This window comes from Lissotriton helveticus, chromosome 2_1 (genome assembly GCF_964261635.1).
Source record: "Lissotriton helveticus chromosome 2_1, aLisHel1.1, whole genome shotgun sequence".
Taxonomy (NCBI): domain Eukaryota; kingdom Metazoa; phylum Chordata; class Amphibia; order Caudata; family Salamandridae; genus Lissotriton; species Lissotriton helveticus.
The window spans coordinates 1,065,429,822-1,065,454,024 of NC_136059.1; the positions used below are offsets into that span (position 1 = coordinate 1,065,429,822).

Below are 24,203 nucleotides of genomic sequence, written 5' to 3' on the forward strand. Positions count from 1 at the left end.
GGTTTTTTTTTTTTTTAAAGCTTCTTTCCCTGATCAATGATACTGGGTAGTATGAGCAGAAACAGTGTCTTTTTTCTTCTAGCAGTTATGTTTTAAGCAGGAAGCAAGCTTCTATTTCAGTTTGATCCCATAGATGTTTGGGGCTCTCTTGTTTAAGGCATTATAGATGGAAAGATCATTTAGTGGTGAAGGCTTGGAGGGATATGAAGCAAATACTTACGCTGGAAGTCTATCCCCCAGATCCTCCTATGCCTCTAGATCCTGTGTTGTGTAAGCCATGGGACCCTGGACACGTTACTCTACTTCTTAGAAGTGTTTCCTCCTCTTGGGATTCCTGTTGTTGTTCCTGCCCGGTTTCCATCACTGGTTTTTGAGGGATTCAGAATTACTTGAGGAATGTGTTGAAGTCCTTGTTTCTATGTAGTAGGGCTGCCACTTTGGTTTTGAGACCTGCATCTGCTGTTCTCCACATCATGCGCCATTATTTTCGGAATCAACTGCCGCCTCTCCTTCTTTTTGCAGTGGATAGGGCCTTTTTGGCTCCTTAACCTTTGCCTGGTTGCAATTGCCTTTTGCTGTTGAGTGAGGATGAGAACTAATGCCCTCAGTGTTTTCCTTTGTTTTGGACCCATGGATTCCTTAGTTTTGACTCTGCCTTCGACCACCTTTTGTTATGGCAGTGAGGCGGTTTCAGTGATTTCTGTTAATGTAGTTCTCTGATCTTGTGGACTTGTGGTGCGTTTTTCTCAGTGTTTCCACTGCCTTGTATGCCTTTATGTGTACATCATCCCTCCGTGACAGTGATGACTGGTTCCAGACTAGTTCGAGGCTGGAGTCATTTTAAGGAAATAAACTTGCTTCTGCTCAATATCATCTGCCTGCTGATTTTTTTTTTAAATATTCCACAGACTCATTTTCTCTTCACCACACTCCAAATATTATCCAACTGGTTAAACTTTCCTTCGGCCCTGGAATCCAGTTTGCCATTATAATGAATAAACCCTCTGACCATTCACTGTCTTCCATTTGCATTACCTATTCAACCAGCCACTCCACTCTGTAGTCTACTCACTCTGCTACATAACAACTCCAAATATCTCTAAGACGTTCCCACTCATTCTTCTCAAACACAAAATCCAAGAAAGACTCATAATAAAAATATAAATTATATATCTCAAAGTACGGGGGAAGATTCCAGTAAGACACAATATTTTATAATTTAGCTCTACACATCTACTAAACATGTTACTAGATCTCCATGAATATCAACTGATAAGAAAATAAGTTACTTACCTGTAACTGTAGTTCTCCAGTATTGGAATCTTTCATAGATTCACATGCTTGGATCATTCCCCGTCGTCGAAGTGGGAGTCCCATGGTATTATATCAAAGCTTATAAAAATATATATGACTTTAGTTACACTCTCATAATAAAAATATAAAACTGTAAATGAGGGGGCGTGGCTAAGAAGGCGGCGTGAGAGGACGTGAGATCCTGTCCCTCCGCCGCCGAACATAAGCCTTGTTTTATCACTCACCTCCCGTGCCATCCGCCTCCCAGTGGGGTCGCCGTGTATCCCCAACACTGCTGTGCAGCCCCCGTTTAAATTTTCCGGGGTGGCAGCCCCCGGATGCAGTGAGGAGCGGCGGCCTAGCGCTCAGGGCGGTGGAGCGGCCCAGCTGCGAGGCTCGGAAGATCGGGAGCGGTCCCAAAAGGTAGCCCGCCGGCGAGGAGATGGGTGAGGGCCGATTTGAAACTGGCAAGCAGGTTGTGCAGGGTGCTGACGTACACCGGCGAAATGCAAATCGGTGGTGGAGCAACGGTCGTTGAAGGCGCCATTTTGTCACGGCTGAGGGTGGCCTGGAGAGAGGACCTCGGGGGACGTCCCGGCGCTGAAGGGCTCGGCTGAGGGAGCTCGCACATGCGTGTGCGAGGGTGGAGAATATAGGCGCTCTGGTTGAGCCGCTGTGCTGCCTCAGCACCTGTGAGAGCCCAGTAAAACGTTGCGAGTGTGAAGCGAAGAGGCCCAGCAAAGCAGACTCGGTCCGTAGGTAGGCGGATGGCGAGCGCTGACAGGCGGGGCGCGAATGCTGGTGGGGACGGCATGCTCTGATCCACAGCGGCCGGTAGATTGGAGTGCTGTGACTCGAGTTCTCCCGGTACAGGGCGACCTGCAGTGCCTCAGCAGTGAAGGGCCTACAGGCTGATTGCTTGGACCCACGGTGCAAGGGCTGCCCCTGCCAGCTGGGCTCTGAGTGCACCATACCCACAGTGACTGCGCCTTGGTGGGACCCGGGGCAGCAAACATCACTGCTGGCCTGGCTTGTTACACAGCAACAAAGCCGGGAGCTGGGGTCTCCTCCTAATCACCCCCATATCATTCGAGACGGTGCAAAGAACCCTCTGTGTGGCACCTATGCAAGTACCTTGCCCAATGCTCCTGGGCTTTGTGGAAGTGGAGCCTACTGCCGGAAGGAGGAGACATCGGTGAGGCCTCTGGAGCCGACTTCATGAGGGCAAGGTGAGTGAGTGGTCGCGTGGGAGTAGGGTCAGTGGACCTGAGTGACCTGGAGGGGAGTATTGGCAGTTCGGGCTGGACTGTTCCCATGAGGCACAGGGTCAGACTGATTTGCATATGGCCATGTCTGAACTGGGGTGGCGGAGTGAGCTAAAGAACGGTGATGGATTAAACCCAGATCAGTTGACTGGGGGTGAGTGTTTGTATTGTCAACGCTCCGTCCATCACCACCTTTGGTTTTTCTTTGTTCGCCCTAAGTTGGCAGGGTATGCTCAGAGGTGAGTCCCTTGCTCACTTTGCCACTGGAGTCAAGCAAGCCCGGCTGAAGACGGCTGTAATGCCAGAAACCGGTCCTGGGAAGCTTGATTCCGGTCCAGGGAAGACATGGCTTGGCAGTTCGGGCTGGACTGTTCCCATAAGGCACAGGGTCAGACTGATTTGCATATGGCCATATCTGAACTGGGGTGGCGGAGTGAGCTAAAGAACGGTGATGGATAAAACCCAGATCAGTTGACTGGGGGTGAGTGTTTGTATTGTCAACGCTCCGTCCATCACCACCTTTGGTTTTTCTTTGTTCGCCCTAAGTTGGCAGGGTATGCTCAGACGTGAGTCCCTTGCTCACTTTGCCACTGGAGTCAAGCAAGCCCGGCTGAAGACGGCTGTAATGCCAGAAACCGGTCCTGGGAAGCTTGATTCCGGTCCAGGGAAGACATGGCTTGGCAGTTCGGGCTGGACTGTTCCCATGAGGCACAGGATCAGACTGATTTGCATATGGCCATGTCTGAACTGGGGTGGCGGAGTGAGCTAAAGAACGGTGATGGATTAAACCCAGATCAGTTGACTGGGGGTGAGTGTTTGTATTGTCAACGCTCCGTCCATCACCACCTTTGGTTTTTCTTTGGGGAGTATTGGTGGTCTGCAATTCGGCAGACGGTGAGTCTTGGCGTAAATAGGTGCCCAAGAAGGAGCGGCGAGCGGTGCCCGAACGGTCACAGGGCGAACCGTCTGGATTCGGAGGGGTGCGTACCAGTCCCCGTGAGTCATGACTGCAGCAAGGGCACGCAAAAGGACCTCCTCCTGAAAAGTCTGGTCATTCAGCGGCACAGGGTGACAAGGAGACCGGCTCAGTAGAGGGCAAAGATGCCCCTGCTACCAAAGCCTTCATGGTGGAGCTCTTCTCATCGATCAAAGAGGACATACAAAAGTTAAGATCCCAGCTGGCCTCAGACTTAAAGGAAGTGCGCCGCAGGGTGTACGAGATTAGGGAGCGGGTGGTGACCCAGGAAGAGCATGACCTTTCTAGGGACGAAGAGATCCATCACCTGCAGCAAGAAATGCTCCACCTCAGCAAGCAGAATATTGATCTTTAGGCCCATACTGAGGACCTAGAGACCCGCTCTAGACGAAACAAAGTTCGCATCAGGACGGTTCCCTGGAAAGCGGAGGGGGATGATATTAGATCGTTTGTCAATGCGCTCTTCCAACACCTCTTCGGTGAGGAAGAGGCTGCGGACGTTCAAATGGACCAGGTCGACTGGGTGGGTCTCCCGCAAGGCAATAAAGCGCCTCCACCAGATATCTTAGTGTGCGTGCATGACTTTCAGGTAAAAGAGTGTATACTTCGGAAAGCCCACGAAGCTCAGCCTATTCACTTTCGAGGCTGCCAAACGGCTCTGTATCAGGACCTGGCGGCTTCCACCCTCATCAAAAGGCGGGCATTCAAACCTGTGACCATGCACCTACGAGCACACTGTTCCCTATGCTTGGGGCCACCCCTTTCGTTTGATTTTTAAACACCGGGTCAAGTTACAACAACTCAGATCGCTTGAAGAAGCAAAGGAAATTCTGGGCCTTGAACGTTCCACACCCGTGGATAATGCTGAAAAACCCAAGTCGCAGCGGGTGGGCAGAGTACCCGCGGTCAAGAAACCTGACCAGGCCACCCAAGTCAAAGAGAAAGAGGCAGTGTTTTCCGCCTTGGCTCAGACCAAGGACTGCCCTGCTACCCCAAAAAGATGTCAACTGTATGCATGGGAGTGGGTACATGGGGGGGCGTCGGAGGGAAGGGACGTAGTGACGGATTGAGGGTCTTGTTGATACTTCACGGTTGATGGGGTCACATATCAATCTCCATTTAGGATAGATTTTGGTTGCAGCCACAATCTCCCAGATGTTACTCACTGTGAAACTTTGGTCATGCTTTGTTTGCTAATGTTTTTTCATTTTTGGGTGTTATGGTTTTGGCAATTTTGGGGTCGGGAGGGGGTGGGCTGCTGTTGGGAGGCTTCGCATCAGTTCTGGTATCAGGGTGGCATATCGAAAGGGGACGCAGGATAGTGACGCTACCTCTTGTGAGGGGTGGAAGCCAGCACTAGCTTTACATGGCGCCTCACCAAGTGATAGATGGTCAGGGATCTTAAGGTGGTGAGCCTAAACGTCCGTGGGCTGAATAATCCGGTCAAGCGCGCTGCGGTGCTCTCACTTCTTGAAAACGCTGATGGTGACATTTGTCTTCTCCAAGATATGCATTATGCTCTCCAAGGACGTTAGGCGCATGCGCGATAAGCGATTCCCACAAAACGCTTGGTCTGCTGGGCCGTCCAAGAAAAATGGGGTGGCTATCTTAGCAGGAGCCTGATGCCAATGGAAGATCATATCAACAGTGACAGAGATAATTAGGATACAGTGGGGGGGGGGGGGTATTTACCTTACTATCGGGTCTATATATACCCTAAATGAGAAGAAAGAACCCTTTCTTTTGTCTGCCTTAGCTGCGGTGCTCACTTCACCGGACGCCGCAATCCTAGTCGGTGGCGACCTGAACCTGGTGATGCATGCGGCTCGGGATAGATCGGGACAGCGGACACACCAGGCTGGAACACTGTCATCGATAAGAAAGGAGTGGCTGGCAGATAGTGAGCTGTGTGATGTGTGCAATGACCAATACCATACATACTACTCTGCAGCACATAAAAAATAAGCGTGACTCGATCATTTTTTGGCTTCTACCTCACTCATGTCCAGTCTTGTCTCCTCTGACATTATGCCCCGCTCCCTTTCCGATCACGCTCTCATCTCTGTTAGCCTGCCTGCGCAGTGTACACAAGCCATTCCGCCTGGCTGGGGACTTAGAGAGAGTCTGTTGCATTCCGAAGATGTGGTGAAGCGCATGCGAGACACAATAGTGCACTACCTGCAGGTGAATGATGGGTCGGTATCCTTGTCATCGGTCTGGGAAGCTCTGAAACTAGTTGCTAGAGGGGAGTTTATTGCGATCGCAGCAACCTATAATGCCATTCGTAGAGATAAGCGCGCTGCTTTGGAGAGGGAAGTCAGTGAGCTAGAAACAATTCATAAGCGTACCGGGGCCCCACAGATTTGGAAGGAATTAGAGAATCGCAGGCGTGCACAGAAACACTTGGATCTGGACAGAGTAAAACATGCCTCAGATTGAAACACAAATTTTATCTTAGCAGTGATCGATGCGGCAAAATATTGGCGCAGAGACTTCGCGTTAATACGCAAACCTGGTTCGCGATTGCAAGGGAGAAGAACCGTCGGCAGATGAGCAGATTGTGGACGCCTTTTGCAATTTTTATCAACTTCTCTATTCTGACCAGGATTCGTCTTCGCAGGACCCGCAGACTTATCTAAGTACTTGCGACATTTCACCTCTTTCTATCACTGTCACAGATGACCTGGAGGCGCCAATTCACATTGAAGAGGTGAACTCAGCGATCTCTTAATTGAAGCTCGCCAACTCTCCGGGGCCAGACGGATTTACGGCATCTTTTAATAAGGCGTTTTGTGTGGAGCTGACTCCCTTTTTAATCCGTCTGTTTAATTCTTTTCTCGATACGGGAATGGTGACTCCGTCTATGGCAGAAGCGGCGATCTCGGTCATTCTGAAGCCAGGCAAAGATGCACGAATATGTGGGTCATATAGACCTATTTTGCTTCAAAACATTGACGCAAAACTCTTTGCGGGGATTCTGGCTGCGCGCCTTAACCCCCTTATGGCGGACATCATTGATCCTGATCAGTCGGGTTTTATTCCATCCAGGCAGGGGGTTGACAATACCAAACGCCTGTTACACCTTATAGGTAGCTCACAGAGATCTCAAAGGCCGGCCTTTCTCTTATCCATCGACACTGAAAAAGCCTTTGACCGTGTGGGGTGGGACAATCTATTTGCGGTGCTGCGCAGGTATGGGATCGATGAGAACTTCTTAAAGTGGATCCGGTGCATATACCACTCACCCAGAGCGATTGTGCAGGTCAATGGGTGCAGATCTGACTTCTTCTCTATTGAACGTGGGACGACGCAAGGTTGCCCCCTGTCCCCTCTCTTATTTGCGCTCTACATGGAGCCCTGTGTTCCACGTATCTGGGCCAAATGAAAAAGCCACGGCTCTCTTTCTTGCAAATGACTCACCCGAAGATGCAGGGGGGTTTGGGCCTCCTGAGAATAGGCGGCTATTACCAAGCAGCGTGTCTCCGCTACGTAATGGAATGGAACAGAACTGCGTCCAGTAAACACTGAAATTTTATGGAACAGTCAGTTGGTAGCACGAATATCTGGAGGGAACTTTGGTTACCCTGCAAACACAGATCGTGGGGGCTCTACTCCACGCCGGTCACTTTGCCTACTCTTATGGGATAGAGTGGCGCTGAAAAGAGGGTGGACGTCATTCCCATCGCCGATGACTCCAATTGTTGATAACCCTGAATTTCTACCGAGGCAGAAGTTGGTAGTGTTTCAAAGATGGAGGGAGGAGGGATGCAAACGAGTCGGGTCCCCTCTTTGATTTGGAGATTTGGAGGGGCTGATACCCTTTGCGTAACTATGACCTTCCGGCTAAGGATGCGTTTCCGTATTGGCAGGTTTCTCACTGGGTAACGTCCCCTGATAATTTTTCCCGCATGTCCAGACACTTGACGGCCTTTGAAAAATGGTTAGTGCGCAAGTCAGATGACAAACGACTTATCTCAGTCTATGCTTATGGCGACCCCACCGGGGCAGCGTACCAAAGCGCAGGTGCGATGGGAAACTGAAGTGGGCAGCCCCCTGTCACCCAAAGAATGGCAACATATCATTTACAGAGCGCATCACACTGCACATAATACTGCAGGGGAGGAATCTGCTTTTAAGGTCATCACATATTGGTACTACACCTCTGCTAGAATTCATTGTTGGGACAAGAACAAAACTGATCTATTCTGGAGGGGCTGCGGATCTACCGGTACACTAGCTTATTTATTATGGCACTGCCCAAAACTGGAACGTTATTGGTCCCAAATCCTTGATGCTGCATTCCAGATAGCGCTTCCCCGCGCCACAGAATACACTCTGCTAGGGCTCTCTCACCCAAAGGCGTTTCCGCTGCGTTCTCTTAGAGGTAATCAAATTGCTCTGGCGCTGCTGGCGGCCCGCCAGGTCATCCTAACCCAATGGGGAACGCCCACAATACCAGATGTTCCTAACATGGATACACCACTTATGGCATCTATTAGCGATGGAGCGCCTGGCGCTTAGCGTGGAGGGGAAAGGCAAAGATTTTCCGAAGCTGTGGGCTCCCTTTTCACATCTATTGACCAAGGATAGGAGAGAAGTGACAGGCCTGAGGTACTTACAGATTCTCAGATTACTGCCACTAGAACCCCTGGGCGCCACACAAGCAATAACATTAGGCCTGGTATTCAGGGATGTTATCTTGAGATGGAACTGAGGCGGAGGAGGGGAAGGGGGGGGGGGGGGTCAGGGGATGGGACGGGGGGTTTGTTTGTCTTGTTATTTCTCTGTTTTATTTTAACAGTATGCCAATTGTTCTTAAAGTGGAAGTCACTGCATACATTTTTCAAAATTGAGGCTCCAGTGCCCGATCTTGTATGTATGAATGTAATAACTATAACCATCGCTCTGCCGGCCTTGAGAGGTAGGCAGGAAGCTGTGTACATTGCTCTTCCATTCCATCAAATAAAAATGATTGATTCTAAAACTGTAAATGATATATTTCATTAAAAAACAGCAGATCCTAGTAAGAAAGTATTCTATTGACAGAAAATGTTTTTACACAATTTGTGGGCACTGGTTGTCTTCAAATGTTCTTCAGTATTGGATCTTTCATAGATTCACATGCTTGAATCATTTCCCATCATCAAAGTGGGAGTCCCACTGTATTATATCAAAGCAATTATAAAAGTAGCATAAGCTAAGATGGCATTAGGCCATGAATTTAATAGCCATCTATGACCTTTTAAAAAAAAAGGACCAAACGTAGATACCAGCCAATCAGGCGACAGCACCCTCTAGAACCTTCCCTACAGAAGCAAGTGCCCTCAAATTTTCGAGCACAAGTGGGAACACACAGTTCCAAAAGTAAAGGACAGCCTCTAGGGAAGGAGGATGGGTCACATGTGAATCTATGAGAGATACCAATACTGGAGAATTACAATTACAAAAAGTAACTTATTTTCTTCTCCAGTATTGGATCTTTCATGTATTCACATGCTTGAATCAGAATAGTCTGCAATATATTGATATGATATTAAGTATTCATATTACTGCTAACATATCAAGATAGTTGCACCATCAACAAATGACATTAGTAATCATAATCATAGAGGATGGTGGGATAGAAATGAAACATAAATGCAAAGAGGCTCCCCTTACTGAAAAGATGCAGCAACACCACCTGTCCCACTGCTATGTCAGTTTTATCCGCAGCATCCAGGCAATAATGCTGGGTAAAGGTATGCCTGTTGGACCATGTGGCTGCTTTGCAGATTTGCTGTATTGGAACTCCAGCAAATAATAATGCAGTGGACATAGAAACAGCTCTTGTTGCGTGAGCCTTGACTCTAGCAGATAACGGTATTACTGCAGCGTTATCGCAGAACTGAATGGCTGTTGCAATCCATCTTGCAATAGAACATTTAGAGACTGGAAGTCCTTTATTCTTATTGACATAAGCAATAAACAATTGATCAGATTTTCGAAACTGTTATGCTCTGTGTAGACAGAATTTACTGCACCTCTGAACATCCAAATTATGTAAGTCCCTTTGATGTTGCTCTGAGAGAAGGAGAAGTTCAGTGTACCAGAACTGTCTTGGCCATTTTGGAGCAATGAGGATCAATCTGCATGGTTTTCTCTTCATTTTCTTTAGGACCTTCGGTATTAGAGGAAATGAGGGAAAAGCGTAAGCAAATATTTTCGACCATCCGATCAAAAAAGTATTTCCCCACGATCCTCTCAGGGGATGCCAGCTTGCGTAATTCTGGAATTTCTTGTTTGTCTGGATTGCAAAAAGATAGAGCTTTGAAACACCCCACCGAAGGAGGATGTCTTTTAGAATCGTTGACTTGAGTTCCCACTTGTGGTAATCTTTTGTCAATCTGTTTAATGTGTCCGCTAGCACATTGGATACTCCTGGCACATGTTCTGCTCTCAGTGTTATCTTGTGCTGTACAACCCAATTCCAGATTGTTTGTGCCTGATAAGATAGAGCCACATATTTTGTCCCTCCCTGTTTGTTGAAGTAGTGCATGCTGGTGGTATTGTCCGTACGGTTGAGAACTGACAAGCCTGCAATCCTGGGAAGGAACGAACACAGCGCCAGAGCTATGGATTTCAATTCTAGGAGATTGATGTGTAATGTTTACTCCATAGTCATCCACTTGCCACTGACTGACAGCTCCTGAAGATGAGCAACCCATCCCTCCAGGGATGCATCCATTGTAATGACTAAATCTGCTGCTTGAGACAGAAATATCATCCCTTGAGAAACGTTGGTTGATACCATCCACCATTGCATAGCTTTTATCATTGTTGGGGTTATCCAGAATATATAGTCGAATGATCCCAGAACCTGCAGCCACTGCTTATCTAGCTGCTCCTGTAGAGAATGCATATAAAGTCTGAAGTTTGGAATTAGAGCTATGCAGGAGTTGTACATTCCTAGGAATGACTTGTATAGTCGGATAGAAGCGGACTTTCATATACAGAGCTTTTGTGCCAGCATTTTGATTTTTCCCTGCCGTTCTGGAGCAACACAGGCTTTGTCTGACAAGGTGTTTTAGACTGCTCCCAGAAACATTAACGATGTTGTAGGTTCGAGAGTTGATTTCTGAAGGTTTGGTTTGAGACCCAACTGTTTGAATAATGACAGGCATTGTGCAGTATCCACTTTGGCTTGATGGAATGAATGAGCTTTTATGAACCAGTCGTTTAAGTACGGAAAAACCTGCACTCTGTCTAGCCTCAGACGTGCTGCCTCTGGTGCCATGCACTTGGTGAATATTCTTAGAGATGAGCGTAGTCCAAAGGGGAGCACTTTGAACTAAAAATGTGTGCTGGCTACATGAAAGCGCAGAAACCTCTGGTGACGATGAATCGGGACATGAAAGTATGCGTCTTGAAGGTCCAAAGCGGTCATGTAGTCCCCATGGTTCAGAAGGTTTAAGATATCATGCAGGGTGACATTCAAAATGACAGTTTTTTGGGTATTTGTTTAATTTTTGAAGATCTAAAATAGGGTGCCAGCCTCCTGACTTTTTCCTGATATGGTAGAAACGGGAATATAAGCCTTCACCCCATTGGCGTTTTGAAACTTTCTCTATTGCCCCTTTTTGTGGCATGATAGCAACATCCTTCAATAGTTGCTTCAGATGGAGAGTAAATTACCTTTTTGGAGGAGTATTCAAAGGTTTGGTGACGAATTCCAGGGTGTGCCCTTGTTGTATGATGTTGAGGACCCACCTGTCTGTTATACTGGCTCACTGGTGGGTGTACTGAGAAATGCATTCTCCTAATAGTGTGGATTTGGGGGACACAGCCAGGCTTAAGGAAAGATCATTGCTTTCTGTTGACATTCCACCCCCTGGTGGGCTGCTTTTCTCAGGGTTGCTGCTTGTAAGCCGCTGCTGGCGGCTACCTGTACTGCTGCCTGTATAGTGGTCTAAACTGAGCTTGATAAGCCTGGTATTGTTGCTTATAGCTTTTAAATACTCCTCTGATGAAATAAGTACTTTTTGCTCTAGCTCGTCGAAAGGGTTGCGGTATCAGTACCTGCTTTAATGTATTGTAGTGCTTTGTCAATATGCTTTCCGAATAGCGCTATTCCGTCACAGGGCATGTCCAGTATTTTTGTCTTGACCTCCGGTCTAAATGTTGTCATTTTCAGCCAACCTTGCCTGTATAGGACAGCTGCTCCAGCAAGCTGGCGGAATCATGTAAACTCTATATCGACAGCACAGTCTATGACCCCTAAAGAAACTTTCTCCTTCAAGGAGAATTTTCCTGGCATCCGACTTAATATCCTCTTGTAGAAGATCGATGAACTGAGCCATGTCCGACCACATTTGCCTATCGAATCTTCCTAAAATTGCCAGAGAATTTGCTGCTCTGACTGTCAATGCAGCCATGCTGGTAAAACATAGTCAATCGTGTCCAGTCTACGCCCCATCCCAATCTGGTGGTGTTGTGATAGGAATAGCAGGATTCCTAGAAGGTCTCTGAGCTGCTTGGCTGATGACCAAATTTGGCTTTGGTTTTCCGACTAACCATGCAGGGGCGTTATCCGGTGCCTTGTACATTTTGTCCAACCTAGGCATAACAGCTGTTGACTTTGGCTGGGCTTTTCATTATATGGACCCCTTCTTGCCAAATAAAATCCACAATAGGGATGACCCTTTTTAATTGGTTCTTTAAAATCCTAAAGAAAGCAGTCTGTATGCTTGGTTGAGAAGGGTAATTGAAAGCGCTTTGCCGCTCTCTCCATAATATTGTGGAAATTTTCATTGTCATCCGGAGGAGAATCCACAGGAGGGGTTGCCACAGGAGATGTTGTTATTAAGTAAACGTCCCACTCGTTAATAGTGGAAGCACGATCCCTTATCCATCCCTCCCTCACTCCTGCGTTATCAAGGTCATGCGTCTGGGGTAATGAGGATAAAGGGGTTCCTGGAATTTGCAAAGTGCACGGCATAGGAGGTGGTGTCTTTTGTGTGGATTGAGCTGAAGGTGGAACCCGAGGAGCAGGAGTAGAGGAAACTAGCTCTGAAAAGCGTCTATAGTAGTCCTGCAACATTCCCTGTAGATTGGTTACTAAGTCCAAGGGCATTTGTATTGAGCGCTCTTGAGGAATATACTCAGGATAATATTGATATTTCTCCTCGTAATGTTCCTCGTCATCAAAGTCTTTGATAAATCCCTCATCAGCTAGGATTTTAACACTTTTACAGGTAAAACAATACTTTCTGACAGAAGTACCATCGACGAGACGGTCGTCGTCGCCGACGGTAACTTCGCCGACGAATATTCCATCGATGGTGGTTTCTTTAGGATATCCGTCGACAGGCGCATCGACGGTGCAGGATCCTTAACCATGGACGAGGATGTCGACGAGCGCTTAGAACGCTTAGTCGGCGAGAGTGAAGACTTAGAAGCCGTTGATGGTAACAGTCTACAGGTAAAAATCATTGTCGACGCTGTCAGAGAGGATAACATTATTAAAGGCGACGATGCTGTAGTGAATGTGGATGTCAGCACTGTCAATGTCATCGACGACGGAGAAAAAGAAGCAGAACTCCTGATTTTTTTTTGTCTGAGAAGATCCCGTTGTTGATGGGAGGGATTTAGAAGACTTTGTCCAGAACAAGTTTCTCAGACGGTGTACAAGGCTCAGAAGAAACCCTTTAAGGAGTTTTGGGTGAGACATTTCCTTAGATTTCCTGGAATGACCAGGCGCTTCAGGATGGGATTTTTAAGGGCCTTTTTAGGATGTTCAGGAGACTCCTTTTCTGTAGATCTCTCTTTTTTTAGATTTGGCAGACATAAATGAATCATCACTTTCCTCAACAGACACAGGGTTGTTTTAAGATGTAAGTCTCTGCAACCACAATAGAAGCCTTCCCTCTCTGTCCTTGAGGGTCTTCTGTGAGAAAGTGCGACATATCTTCCAGTCTTTGACTGTGTGGTCAGGATAAAGGCAGTAAATGTACTTTTTATGAGGGTCATCAATGTAAGTCTCTTTTTGCCACAGGTGTTACATGACCTGAATAATCCCTTTATTGAATGGTCTGACATGATCATAAAATTCCCAGGGATATAGAAAGCAATATATATCTGACCTGACAGAAGGTTCTTGAAACCAGAAGCAATTACTCAGCAGAGCTCAGGTAGACTACCTTCACAAAACGTGCGGTAGAAAATCTGAGGGAACTAGCCTCTGTAGGGAAGGTTCTAGAGGGTGCTGTAGCGTGATTGGCTGGTGTCTAAGTATGTTCCTTCTTTTAAAAAAAAAAAAGTAATAGATAGGCTATTAAATTCATGGACTAATGCCATCTTAGCCTATGCTACCTATATAATTGCTTTGATATAATACAGTGGGACTCCCACTTTGACAACGGGGAATGATTCAAGCATGTGACTCTATGAAAGATCCAATACTGGAGAACATATGAAGACACCCAGTGCCCACAGATTGTGTTAAAACATTTTCTGCTAATAGAATACTTTCTTACTAGGAGCTGCTGTTTTTTAATTGAATATATCATTTACAGTTTTATATTTTCATGACGGTGTAACTGGTGTAACTAAAGTCTATATATTTGTATACGTTCTTTGTGGTGCTTTGCTTTTTGCCCTATTGTGAAGAATGGGGTATGAAGGAAAGAGATCTATGGTTGATATGATTACCGCAAAAAGTTGACAGTTATCAAGGGAAGCCTTTGTGATTTGGTCTAAACAGCCCTGTTCACTTGCTCTGAGAGGTACTCTTCTTTATTTTCTAAGAACTGCCTTACATTGACTGCAATGAGTGCTGCCACAAGGATCTAGTACAACGGCCGCTTGCTGAAAAACTACAAATTCAAATGGTACGTGCCGAGGAGAAGGTGGCATATGATTTGCTTGAATGGAGAGGAATGTTTAAGATACTCAATGATGTAACTTGAGGTCTGAAGCGGAGGAGTAGGGGCACGCAGTAGAACTGACAGTGTGGTGACTGGGTACATGGAATTAATCTAGCTGGGATCCAATAGATAAGATTAATATTTACAAGCTTCCGTTTCAGACCAAAAAGGAGGGCCCTCTTGGCTGGTAGTGACGAAAAAAACACGCAGCAGGCAAACTCACTCTTCTCGGTGCTGTAATTTGAATGTATGGGGGTGCTCTAGGGAGAATGCTTAGCTTGCTGCACAGCACAAAAGGTGTCATTTTGCTTTCCTATACAGAAATAATGGCTTAAAGGAATTGCACAAAATTCTGCAGAATGTTATAACTTAACCTAGAAAGTGTGCTTTTTGTGATTTGGTATAAATCCATTCAGATGTTTTCGGGAAATTAGCATTTAGGGAGGGGCTAAGGTTGGGCTTTAAGGAGTTAAAATGTTAGGTGTATCTGGGACACTGGTGTTCAAATATGCTCTGACTGGCAAATTTAAAACAGACTAGTCAATTAACATTGACTAGCCACAACATGAAATATAGGTTGTGGAAGTCATTACTGGACTCTGGAACAAGGTACTTATTGAAATGCATTGTAGTCAACACCAAGATTTGGGGGTAACAAAAGGGAGCAGATATAAAACGTAATAACATATTTTATTCACAATTTTAAAAAATGTGTTGGTGTTGTTTTACTCATTTTAGGAATTCTGGTGAGATCTCGGGTGATTTTTCTCTGTGAAAAATGCTGACCCTCTACTGCGATATGATGAACCATGTTTAAGAGAAAACTTTTCTCACATGAATTTTGTCATAGAGGTTATGGAAGGTGATCCAGAAGCTAAAATCAGAGCATATTTTCTATAAGGCTGTATTATCTACCCATTATCTACCCTATGAAAGTAACATCAGATATTCTGATTCAGACACATACTTCCAACAGCAGCAGCTTCTCTTTGGATCCCAACCATGTACTACTCCTGTTTTCCACAGTACTCTAATGAACAAATGGAGTGCTAACGTTCTGTATTTATGACGAATGTGTATATACTTGAACGCCATCTTGACGGAATCGAAGCTTTAAAACTGAAAGGAATTTCCTACAGAGGAGACTGCAGTAAAGGAACAAAATGAAGAGGTTCTTTTATTATAGAAATTATAAGTAGTGCTCTAGAAGCTCAAATGAGGCCACATTTTCTACAAGTTCTCAAATATCATCCATGTCACTAAAGGTTTTTGCAACATAGAAAGAAACATGTACTTCCAAAACCTGCAGCAGTCTGTCAGTTAACTCCCTAGTAGCCAACTGCAGCGTCACCAGAGAATTTTATTAAAAAACAAGACTGCTAACACTTTGCATTCAAGAAAAAAGTGTGCCACTCCAGAAAGTCCTTTTGTTGGAATAGGAGGTGTTGAATTTAAAGCAATTCCTGGGGAGCAGGCTGAAGTAAACGAGCATTGAGATGTTAAGGCCGGTAGGAAACCAGGGAATTAAAAATGTGAGAGGATATATGGGTTTTTAGCCACCTGAGCCATGATGTATTTTAAATGGGAAAAACAGTTAAAGAGAGAGGCATCTGCATAAGTGCAGCATCCCCTTACATCTAGTTACTCAGCCTACAAAAATATATATATATATATATATATAGAGAGAGAGAGAAATAGGCGGTGTCCCAAAACGCCTTTTCCCCATTAATGTTGCCATAGGAACTTTGGACACAGCTATAGATCAAACCACTGAATGGATTTACACCAAATGTGACAAAAAGTTAGATCTTGGTAAGGAAGGAGTGCTTTTTGTGATTTGGTCTAAATGTGTTCAGTAGTTTTTGAGCAATTAATGCTCAAGGAAATGTATATCTAAGGACACAGAGCCTCTGCGGATCCGACAGATCTCAAGAGATATGATTGGCTGCCCACACCAATTAGGAAGTGGCGACAGCTATTTTAGGACTTGGGACTCAGTCCAGAGTCCTAAGAAAAATGCAAAAGACACAGGGAGCAGGGTGAACTACCCTGACGCCTAAGCCTGCTGGTGAGGACCCAGAGGGCCAAAAACGTTTTTTGTTTTAATTTTGCAGCAAATTTGCGGAGGATCAGCGAATCCGCAGCAAAATTTAAAAAAAAGTATGAGATCATACGTGTCTTTTTAAAACCTACCCTGTAGGTAGGCCAGGTCCCAGGGGGCGACATATATTTTATATTTTGGGGTGGGGGCATGTGGCCACCCTCCCCAAGCTTCTGAGAGGCCACGGGGATCGCAAAATAAATTAGGGACTGTTGGGCGCGGCCCCCTCCTGGAGCCTAATTACGCCCACAGTCCCCTCCCGAGCCTTTAAAGGCTCCAAGGACCACTTCCCCAGGGGCTGGCTCAGTAACTCAGTCCCTGGGGATAATGCCCCGGGAAACAGTCATTTCCCTGCCCACACTACTGCGAGCAGGAAAATATATGTTTGCTCCCATCTGGCGAAGCATTTTAAATTTTCTGCGAAACGAGTACAAACATACAAGTCTGCTCCCAGCTCGCGGAAGCTTTAAACATTTCTCCCACCGGCTGAGAGCAGATTTATGTTCTGTTTTCCTGCCTGCATTCCTGCAGGCAGGGAAACAGAACTGAAATTGCTCCCACCCAGAGGGAGTAAGAAGAATAGTTTCTCCTTCCAGGCAGGAGCAATTCCAGCTCCTGCACCATGCTCCACCCGCAGCCCCAATGAGTTACTTGGTGGGTGCCCTGGGTGGAGCCCCGGTGCACCCACCTATAAACAGACCCTCCAGGATTTCGCAATTTGCAAAAAAATTGCGAAATCGGCAGTTTTGTAAAAATGCAGCGATTTTTACAAAACTGCCCGCGAAATTTGGACGGTTGGTCAGCTCATGGAAGGAGGCCCCTTTTAGGTCTGTGCTGACAGTACAGCTCTGCTCTAGTGGCTGAGAAGTACATGCTTCGGTATCAGATATGTCTTTCTAATGTTTCTGGAGCTGGGGGGAGGTCTCTTTTTAGCAGAACTAGCCCAACCTGCTGGAATGTCGCCCCCATGTGTCTATTCCTGCATGTCGCCCTCGTGGGGAACATGGGGCGGCTTCACTCCTAGGTGACTCGCTGGTAGATGCCGAGCGAGATTTCGGACAGCCTGAGCATCCTGTGGGGGAGCAGGCGAAGGAGGGGTGGCTGATGTGACAGACAACTGACAATACCCAGGGACCAGCGGCAACTGCGCGCATTTAAATGTAGAAAAAACTGCACAGGACGGAAAGATGTGCAGCATGGAGAGGGGGAAGGTGTGGGGCTGAATAGTAAGAGTTGAAGGAGCTGCGAATGAGACGTGAGAACAAGGATTGGAGGGGGAAGGGAGGGAGAGGGAGAAAGAATGAGGGGACGCAAACCGGGAGGGCAGGAGGATGTAGAGGCGAGGGGAAGAGAGATTGGAGGAGGGGGAAAGGTGAAGGACAAGAAGGGGAGAAAAGGGTGATGTGAAGGAAGAGTGAAGGAGCTAGAAAGGGAAAGGTTGGAAAGAAATGGAAGGTATGAGTTGGAGAGGGCGGGAAGGAAGATAGAGATGGCAAAAGAGAGATGGGATAGAAGAATTAGGTGTGTGACAGGAGGCCAAGCCTAAAGAGGGGAGGGAAGGGAGAGGCCTTGAGGGGGGGCAGAACGAGGTTGAGATGGGGAAAAGAGGAGCAGAAGAGATATGAGAAGAAGGGAGAAAGAGTACAAGATGTAGAGAGCGGTGGGACAGGAGAATAGAGATGCGAGGAGAATGAGTAAAAGGTTCCCCGAGCGGAAATAGAGGGGGAGGGCGAGCTTGAGAGCTGAAGTGGGGGAGAAGGGCAAAGAGGAGGGAAGAGAAGAGGGGCAGATGGAATATAAACGAGAGACAAAAATAAAAGAAATGGGAAGACAAAGGAGAAGTGCGGGAAGTGAATGCGCAAGAGGCGGGAAGGAATAAGTGAAAGACAGGGAGGGAGGGAGAGAAAGATGCAGAGGGAATAGGAGCCAGAAGGTAAAGAGGAGAGAAGAGAACTAATTGGACTTGAGAAAGAGTGAACAGTGTATAGAAGGATGAAAGTGAGAGGAAGAGGAGGGACGCCTGGGAGGAGGAATAAAAGGGGTTGAGGGAAAGCTAGAGGGCGAGACGTGGGGAGACGATGAGCAGTAACCCAAGGTTCAATGCTCTTAATTCATGAGAAACACAGACTGTTCGACTGTTTTTTTAATAGTTTCAGACTTAGAATAAAATGGCTTTAAGAGGCCTGACAGGCTGGCTGAGTCTTTATTAAAATTATTTATCTACTTGATACTTTTTGGCAATTCTGATTTTGTGGGGCAATAGCATGTTATTGTAATCCTTAATGCACAAAAATGTGCCTGTACTGTACATACCATGCCTTTTCCTCTGGCTAAATTCCCGCGGGGTTGCTTTGCTGAAATCGAACAAAGGGTAATTACTGAGTGTGATAGGCATCACAACACTTACAATCTCGGTCTCTGGGCAAACAGGTGTTTGAAGGGGGATCGCAATTTAATGGGCGTGTTATAATCAGGCCGTATACTTTTATGTATTCACTATCCAAGATCCATAGAGAAACTTATGCCTGCAAGCAATGTTACTTAAATGTAAATACTAAGCAATAGACTCTCCAGCAACATTAAAGAGTTCATTTTCATTGCTTGATTTCATTGCTTGATTTTGCAACTAAGAAAGTGTCACTCGTAGTCGTTGAAATGTCACTCATTATTTCACTGAAATTATAATAAATGTCACACATCGCAATCTAAAACCTTGGCAGCTATGTGTGGGTCAGTTTGGGGAGGATGAGGCGGGGAGTAAGTGGTGGGCCATCATGGAAAGGTAGTCATGGCGCCCAAAATCTGTGCCAAATCCAGGCTGATATGTGGTGCATACCTTGTATTTCCACTTCGCATGACCTTCCCAGTGGCCATGGTTAAGCCGGGTCCTCATGGTCACAGGTTCAAATCCCGGTAGGTCCACTCAGCCTTTCATCTTTCTGAGGTCAATAAAATTAAACCACAGAGTTGGGTAACAATAAACATCTGTTATTCAGCGTCAATATGCCCTTGGGTGAACGTTTGTTTTACAAATACTTATGCTATGTTACAGGTGGAATCTCCTCAGCGTTGGATGTTACTCAACAGAGTATCTGCACCCCCATGTGAGGAGCCACTTTGGTGATAAAACATTAAGGACGAAACCCACCAAAGTATTTCCTCCCATGGCGGATGCTGCAACCTTGTTGGACAACCCTCCTGTGCACTGCTGGTTAATCCTTCATAAGGTGAATTTTCAACAGCTGCCTTTGTCAGAGGGAGTAAGTCTGCCAGCATGGGGGGTGGAAAATCCGCCAACCCGAGTCAAAAGGCGGCTGTTTGTTGTGTTATTAAAAACAAGATAAACGGTTTTACTGTCATTTCAGTAATCCCATTTCAGCCACATCCGGTAAGGCGACCCTAAGCTTAGCTGACCGTCTCTCAGTGTAGGACAGAATAAACCTTTCTAATTCAGAAGTTGCTTTAAAATATGAAAGTATGGGTTGTCTCAATGCATCAAGATATATTTTAAATGCAGGCACATTGGACATGGAAGGTGAGGGGGTAACATGGCCAACTAGAGCATGGGTGTCAATTCACTAAAATGCTTGGGGTAGTGGAAGGGACATCAAAGGAAATGACTTCACATCAGGGCCTATTTCCAAGTGGAATACTCTGCTAAAACAGTTTCCATTGTTTTTAATGCTGAAAATGAATGATTAGGAGTAAAATAAAGTGCCGCAAAAATGCAGCTAAATTTCCATATTTGTGCCGCTAAATTTCCATATTTGTGCCGCTAAATTTGCTAATCCATGCTGCTATATCCTGGGGGGTCTGTATAAAGCAGAAAAGCCCCAAGGAATGGGATCCCAGGGGCTAAAAGAGGCTCTGGGAGGGGTGGCCGCACGCCTCCTCCCCTTTATAAGAAAATGCAGGCCTGGGGTCCTTGGCGCAGGAAGGGGTCGGGCCTGTGGCCCACCTCCCTTTTTAGGTCTCGCCTACGCAGCGTCAAAAACGTGCACACTTGCATTGCTTTCAATGGCAATGCGTGCATGTTTGGCCATTCCCTTGCGGGAGCGAGCTTTGGCGACATCTGTTTGTAATTAGCTTGTAACCAAACAGATGGTGCCCCTGCTCGATCCCACAAGGGAAAGGCTTTGAGTACTCTCGGCTGAATTCCCCCCCCCCCCCCCCCCACAACTCCCCACAGCTGCATTCCTCGCATCCCACTGCGTTTTGCCTGCAGGAGTGAGCAGTGCCTCCTTGTTTGTTTCTGTCTCTTTCCCATCTCCTTTTCTTATATCAATATCTCCACCACTCACTTACATGGACTCCCCACCACTTTCTACCTGTATCTGTCTTGTCTCCCTTCATTTGTATCCCTGAAAGTCTCCTCTGTCCCACTTGATGTTTAGTTATGTTCAGTTACATTTTTCTGTTGCTCACACAGCATTTCCAGCTTCCTTTCTCAATGTTGCTCTCTATGTGTATGAGTCGTGCTTTCTCACTCCCATCTCTCTCTCTCTCTCCACACCACACTACTGGTTTGGAAGGTCTTGAGTGATGGGTTAGAATAGGAATAGCTTACCTTGGAGATGTCTGGGCAAGTAGTGACATACAAGCGTTCTAAGAGCTGCAGGAGCAGTACCAGTTCTCCCACACCCAGTTCCATTAAGTATCTGCAGCTGCCACAAACCCTCTCGGTCAATATTCCCCCCAACACGCAGTTTGCTCTATTCAACCCCCTCAAGGCTAAACTGTTGATGGGGAGGCTGGGGAGCTATCACCCAGATCTATTGTTCTCCAGTTATCAATGCTCCAGACCGCTTTCCTGGACTATGAAGGAGGTAGGGAGTCTGGGTAGGTAAGTTTGAGGATGAGGAGTGGTGTGAGGCTAGATTGGATCCCATGGAAGTGCCTCCGGTTGGTCCAACTTAATTACCTACACATTAAGTACATAACTCCCCTGGGGCTCCACTGAGCCAGTATGCTCTCCCAGGCCAACTGTGATCGCTATTCACTACCAGAAGCCGATTTCTCCCACGCAGTGTGGTTATGCCGGGGGCTGACTCCCTTATGGGAGAAGATCGGAAGGGAGCTACCTGCAATTTTGAGCGGCACCTCATTCTCACCCCAAGTTGCTTTGTTTGGGTTTCTGGAAGATGTGGGTGAGTAGAGGATGGAACCATGTTTATCGGGGTATTGTGGACAAGCAACATATTGCAAGCAAATGGAGGTCTACCAACTTCCCCTACCGGTGGTGGAGTGGCGGAGGGGAGGGGAGTGGTTTGGTATGCTCACCAGGAGCGACTCATACATTTGGCTCGAGGCTGCCCGCACAAACAAAAGAAGATTTGGGGCAGGTGGTGGACTGACTATGGACTGGATGTGGGGATAGCTGAATGACCTTGTGTATGTACTTATTGTGTTGGCTTGATATACTGTGGTCATGTTTGTATTTTTTGTTGTTGCTGCAAATTCAATAAAATTGGTAGTTAACAAAAGACAACTCACCAACTATGAAAAAAGGGAATGGGCTGTGTTCCCTTTTTACAATAATTCTAAGTAAAAAAAGACATGTCAATACAATTCAAGAGGGATGCAGTCCACATCAAAAGCTGTGTCAGTGTAATTAGGCTTTCCGCAAACCAGTACTGTGCACAAACACAGCCTCTACTTACCTTGCACACATTGTGTAGGCAATCTGTTGTTACTGGCTGGTAAACCAACTCTTGACAGCAAACACACATAAATGTTTGCTCTACATTCTTCAGGAAATTCTGTTGTGACAGAAAACAAAATGTATAAAAAATACGCAATTCGTCCACAAAAAGCAAACTATATGCCAATCTAGTATACAACAACTATACAACACAACCTACAAGGCTGGATCTCATTCTATTGTACCCTCTGTTGAATGCACTATTCACTTCTACTGTTATATACCATTAGGATCTATGGACATCACTTTGATGATTCATTGGTATTAAATGCTTAACTTTACTTGCATGTCATATTTGGTTTGCAGTGGAAAGTGCTGTAGATCACATGCTGTACACTGTCCTAACGTCTAGTGTTGGGAACAGATCATTTGATGTTGTTTTTTAGTCTATGTTTCAGTTTCTTACATGACACATGCCGCTTGACATGTCCCTGAAGCTCACAAAGCGCAGGGAATTAGACTACTCAATAGATTGTGTTCTTTCTAGTATGTTGGAGAGGTGTGTTTCCTGTTGCATAATTGAAGAATCAGGTACAGTCTAATACAAAAATGGTAAGTGTAATAGCTATTTTCCCCAACACTAGGGAAGTGGGAGGGTTTTCTGTCAACCTACAACACTATAAGCTGCAAACCGAGGGCTACAAGTAACATTTTCCATTTGTAGCATGTCTTGTTGCAAACCACATGCTGTGTACAAACTGAAAACCAAAAAGTAATTGAAGAAGTGGCAAAGTTTTAAAAACTGAGTAACCCACATGTGCCTATCTACACATGGATGTCTGTTTAGTAAAAGAGTGGAGGAAAGTCAATGAAGCTCATACAAATATCCGCTACTGGAATGTTACGAAGGAAAACCCAAGTGGGACCTTTCTTTGCGCATGGATTGAGGTTGTGGCATGCAGACATTTACGCTTAGCCCAGGCAAGTACATTTCAATGCAAGAAACAATACATCGGGCACTCACTGCACTAGAGATGGAATTACCCTGATGTGGTGCAACGAAGGCTACAAACAGTAGTCTTTTCGAACTGCTTATTTATTTTAGTGTTGTTCTTTGGAGGTTGCACATGAGGACACGTTTGACATCCAACATACGTAACAGCCTTTCCACTAAGTAATGAATATGCTACTTACCAGTATGCATCTGTTCTTGGCATGTAGGGCTGCTGACATTCATATCTATAGCATAGATCGCCGCCTAGTGTTGGGTCCGGATGATTGCACATTGTTGTCCTGGAAGAGTCTTCGAAGTATCACGAGATAGGTGGCTCCTCCCCTGGACTACAGTGCGCATGGGCATCAACTCCATCCCCAGATTGTTTTTAGCCATTGTGGCGAAGATGGAGTGTAACTGTGTGAGCGATGGCCATGCTAAGAGTAAGTGTAAATTCTGCAGCCGCTACAGGCGCTGGGGAGGAGGGCGGGCGATATGAATGTCAGCAGCCCTACATGCCAAGAACAGATGCATACTGGTAAGTAGCAGATTCAGTTCGAGGCATGTGGGCTGCTGAATTCATATCTATAGCATAGAATAAATAGCAGACCCTCCATTAATGGCGGCCGCCTGTGCCAGCTGCAGACGTTTGAAAAAGTGTCTTAAGAACAGCCTGCCCTACAGCTGCTTGGAGTGCACATCTACACAGTAGTGTTTAGTAAATGTGTGTGGTGTAGACCATGTGGCTGCTCTACAAATGTCTTCCAAAGGGATATTACCAAGGAAAGCCATGGAGGCCCCCAGCTTACGGGTGGAGTGGGCTCTGGGGGGGGGGACCGTTAAAGTGCGCTTAGCCTTGTGATAGCAAATCTGAATACACTTAACGATCCACCTGGCTATACCTGCTTTGGAAATGGGGTTGCCTTTGTGCTGGGATGAAAAGGCAACAAAGAGTTGTTGTGTCTTCCTAAATTCTTTGGTCCTATCGATGTAATACATCAAGGCTCGTTTGACATCAAGAGTGTGGAGCAT

The 24,203-nt window shown here is 46.1% G+C and overlaps 1 protein-coding gene across 1 annotated transcript in view; it reads right to left on the reverse strand.

The window, feature by feature from the left end:
* Positions 1-24,203, reverse strand: part of UHRF2 (ubiquitin like with PHD and ring finger domains 2) — a 600,873-nt gene that overhangs the window by 3,054 nt on the left and 573,616 nt on the right. The window contains exon 15 of the mRNA XM_078675867.1: positions 22,197-22,295. Coding sequence (XP_078531993.1) covers positions 22,197-22,295 — 99 coding nt within the window. The remainder of the gene's footprint in view (positions 1-22,196; positions 22,296-24,203) is intronic.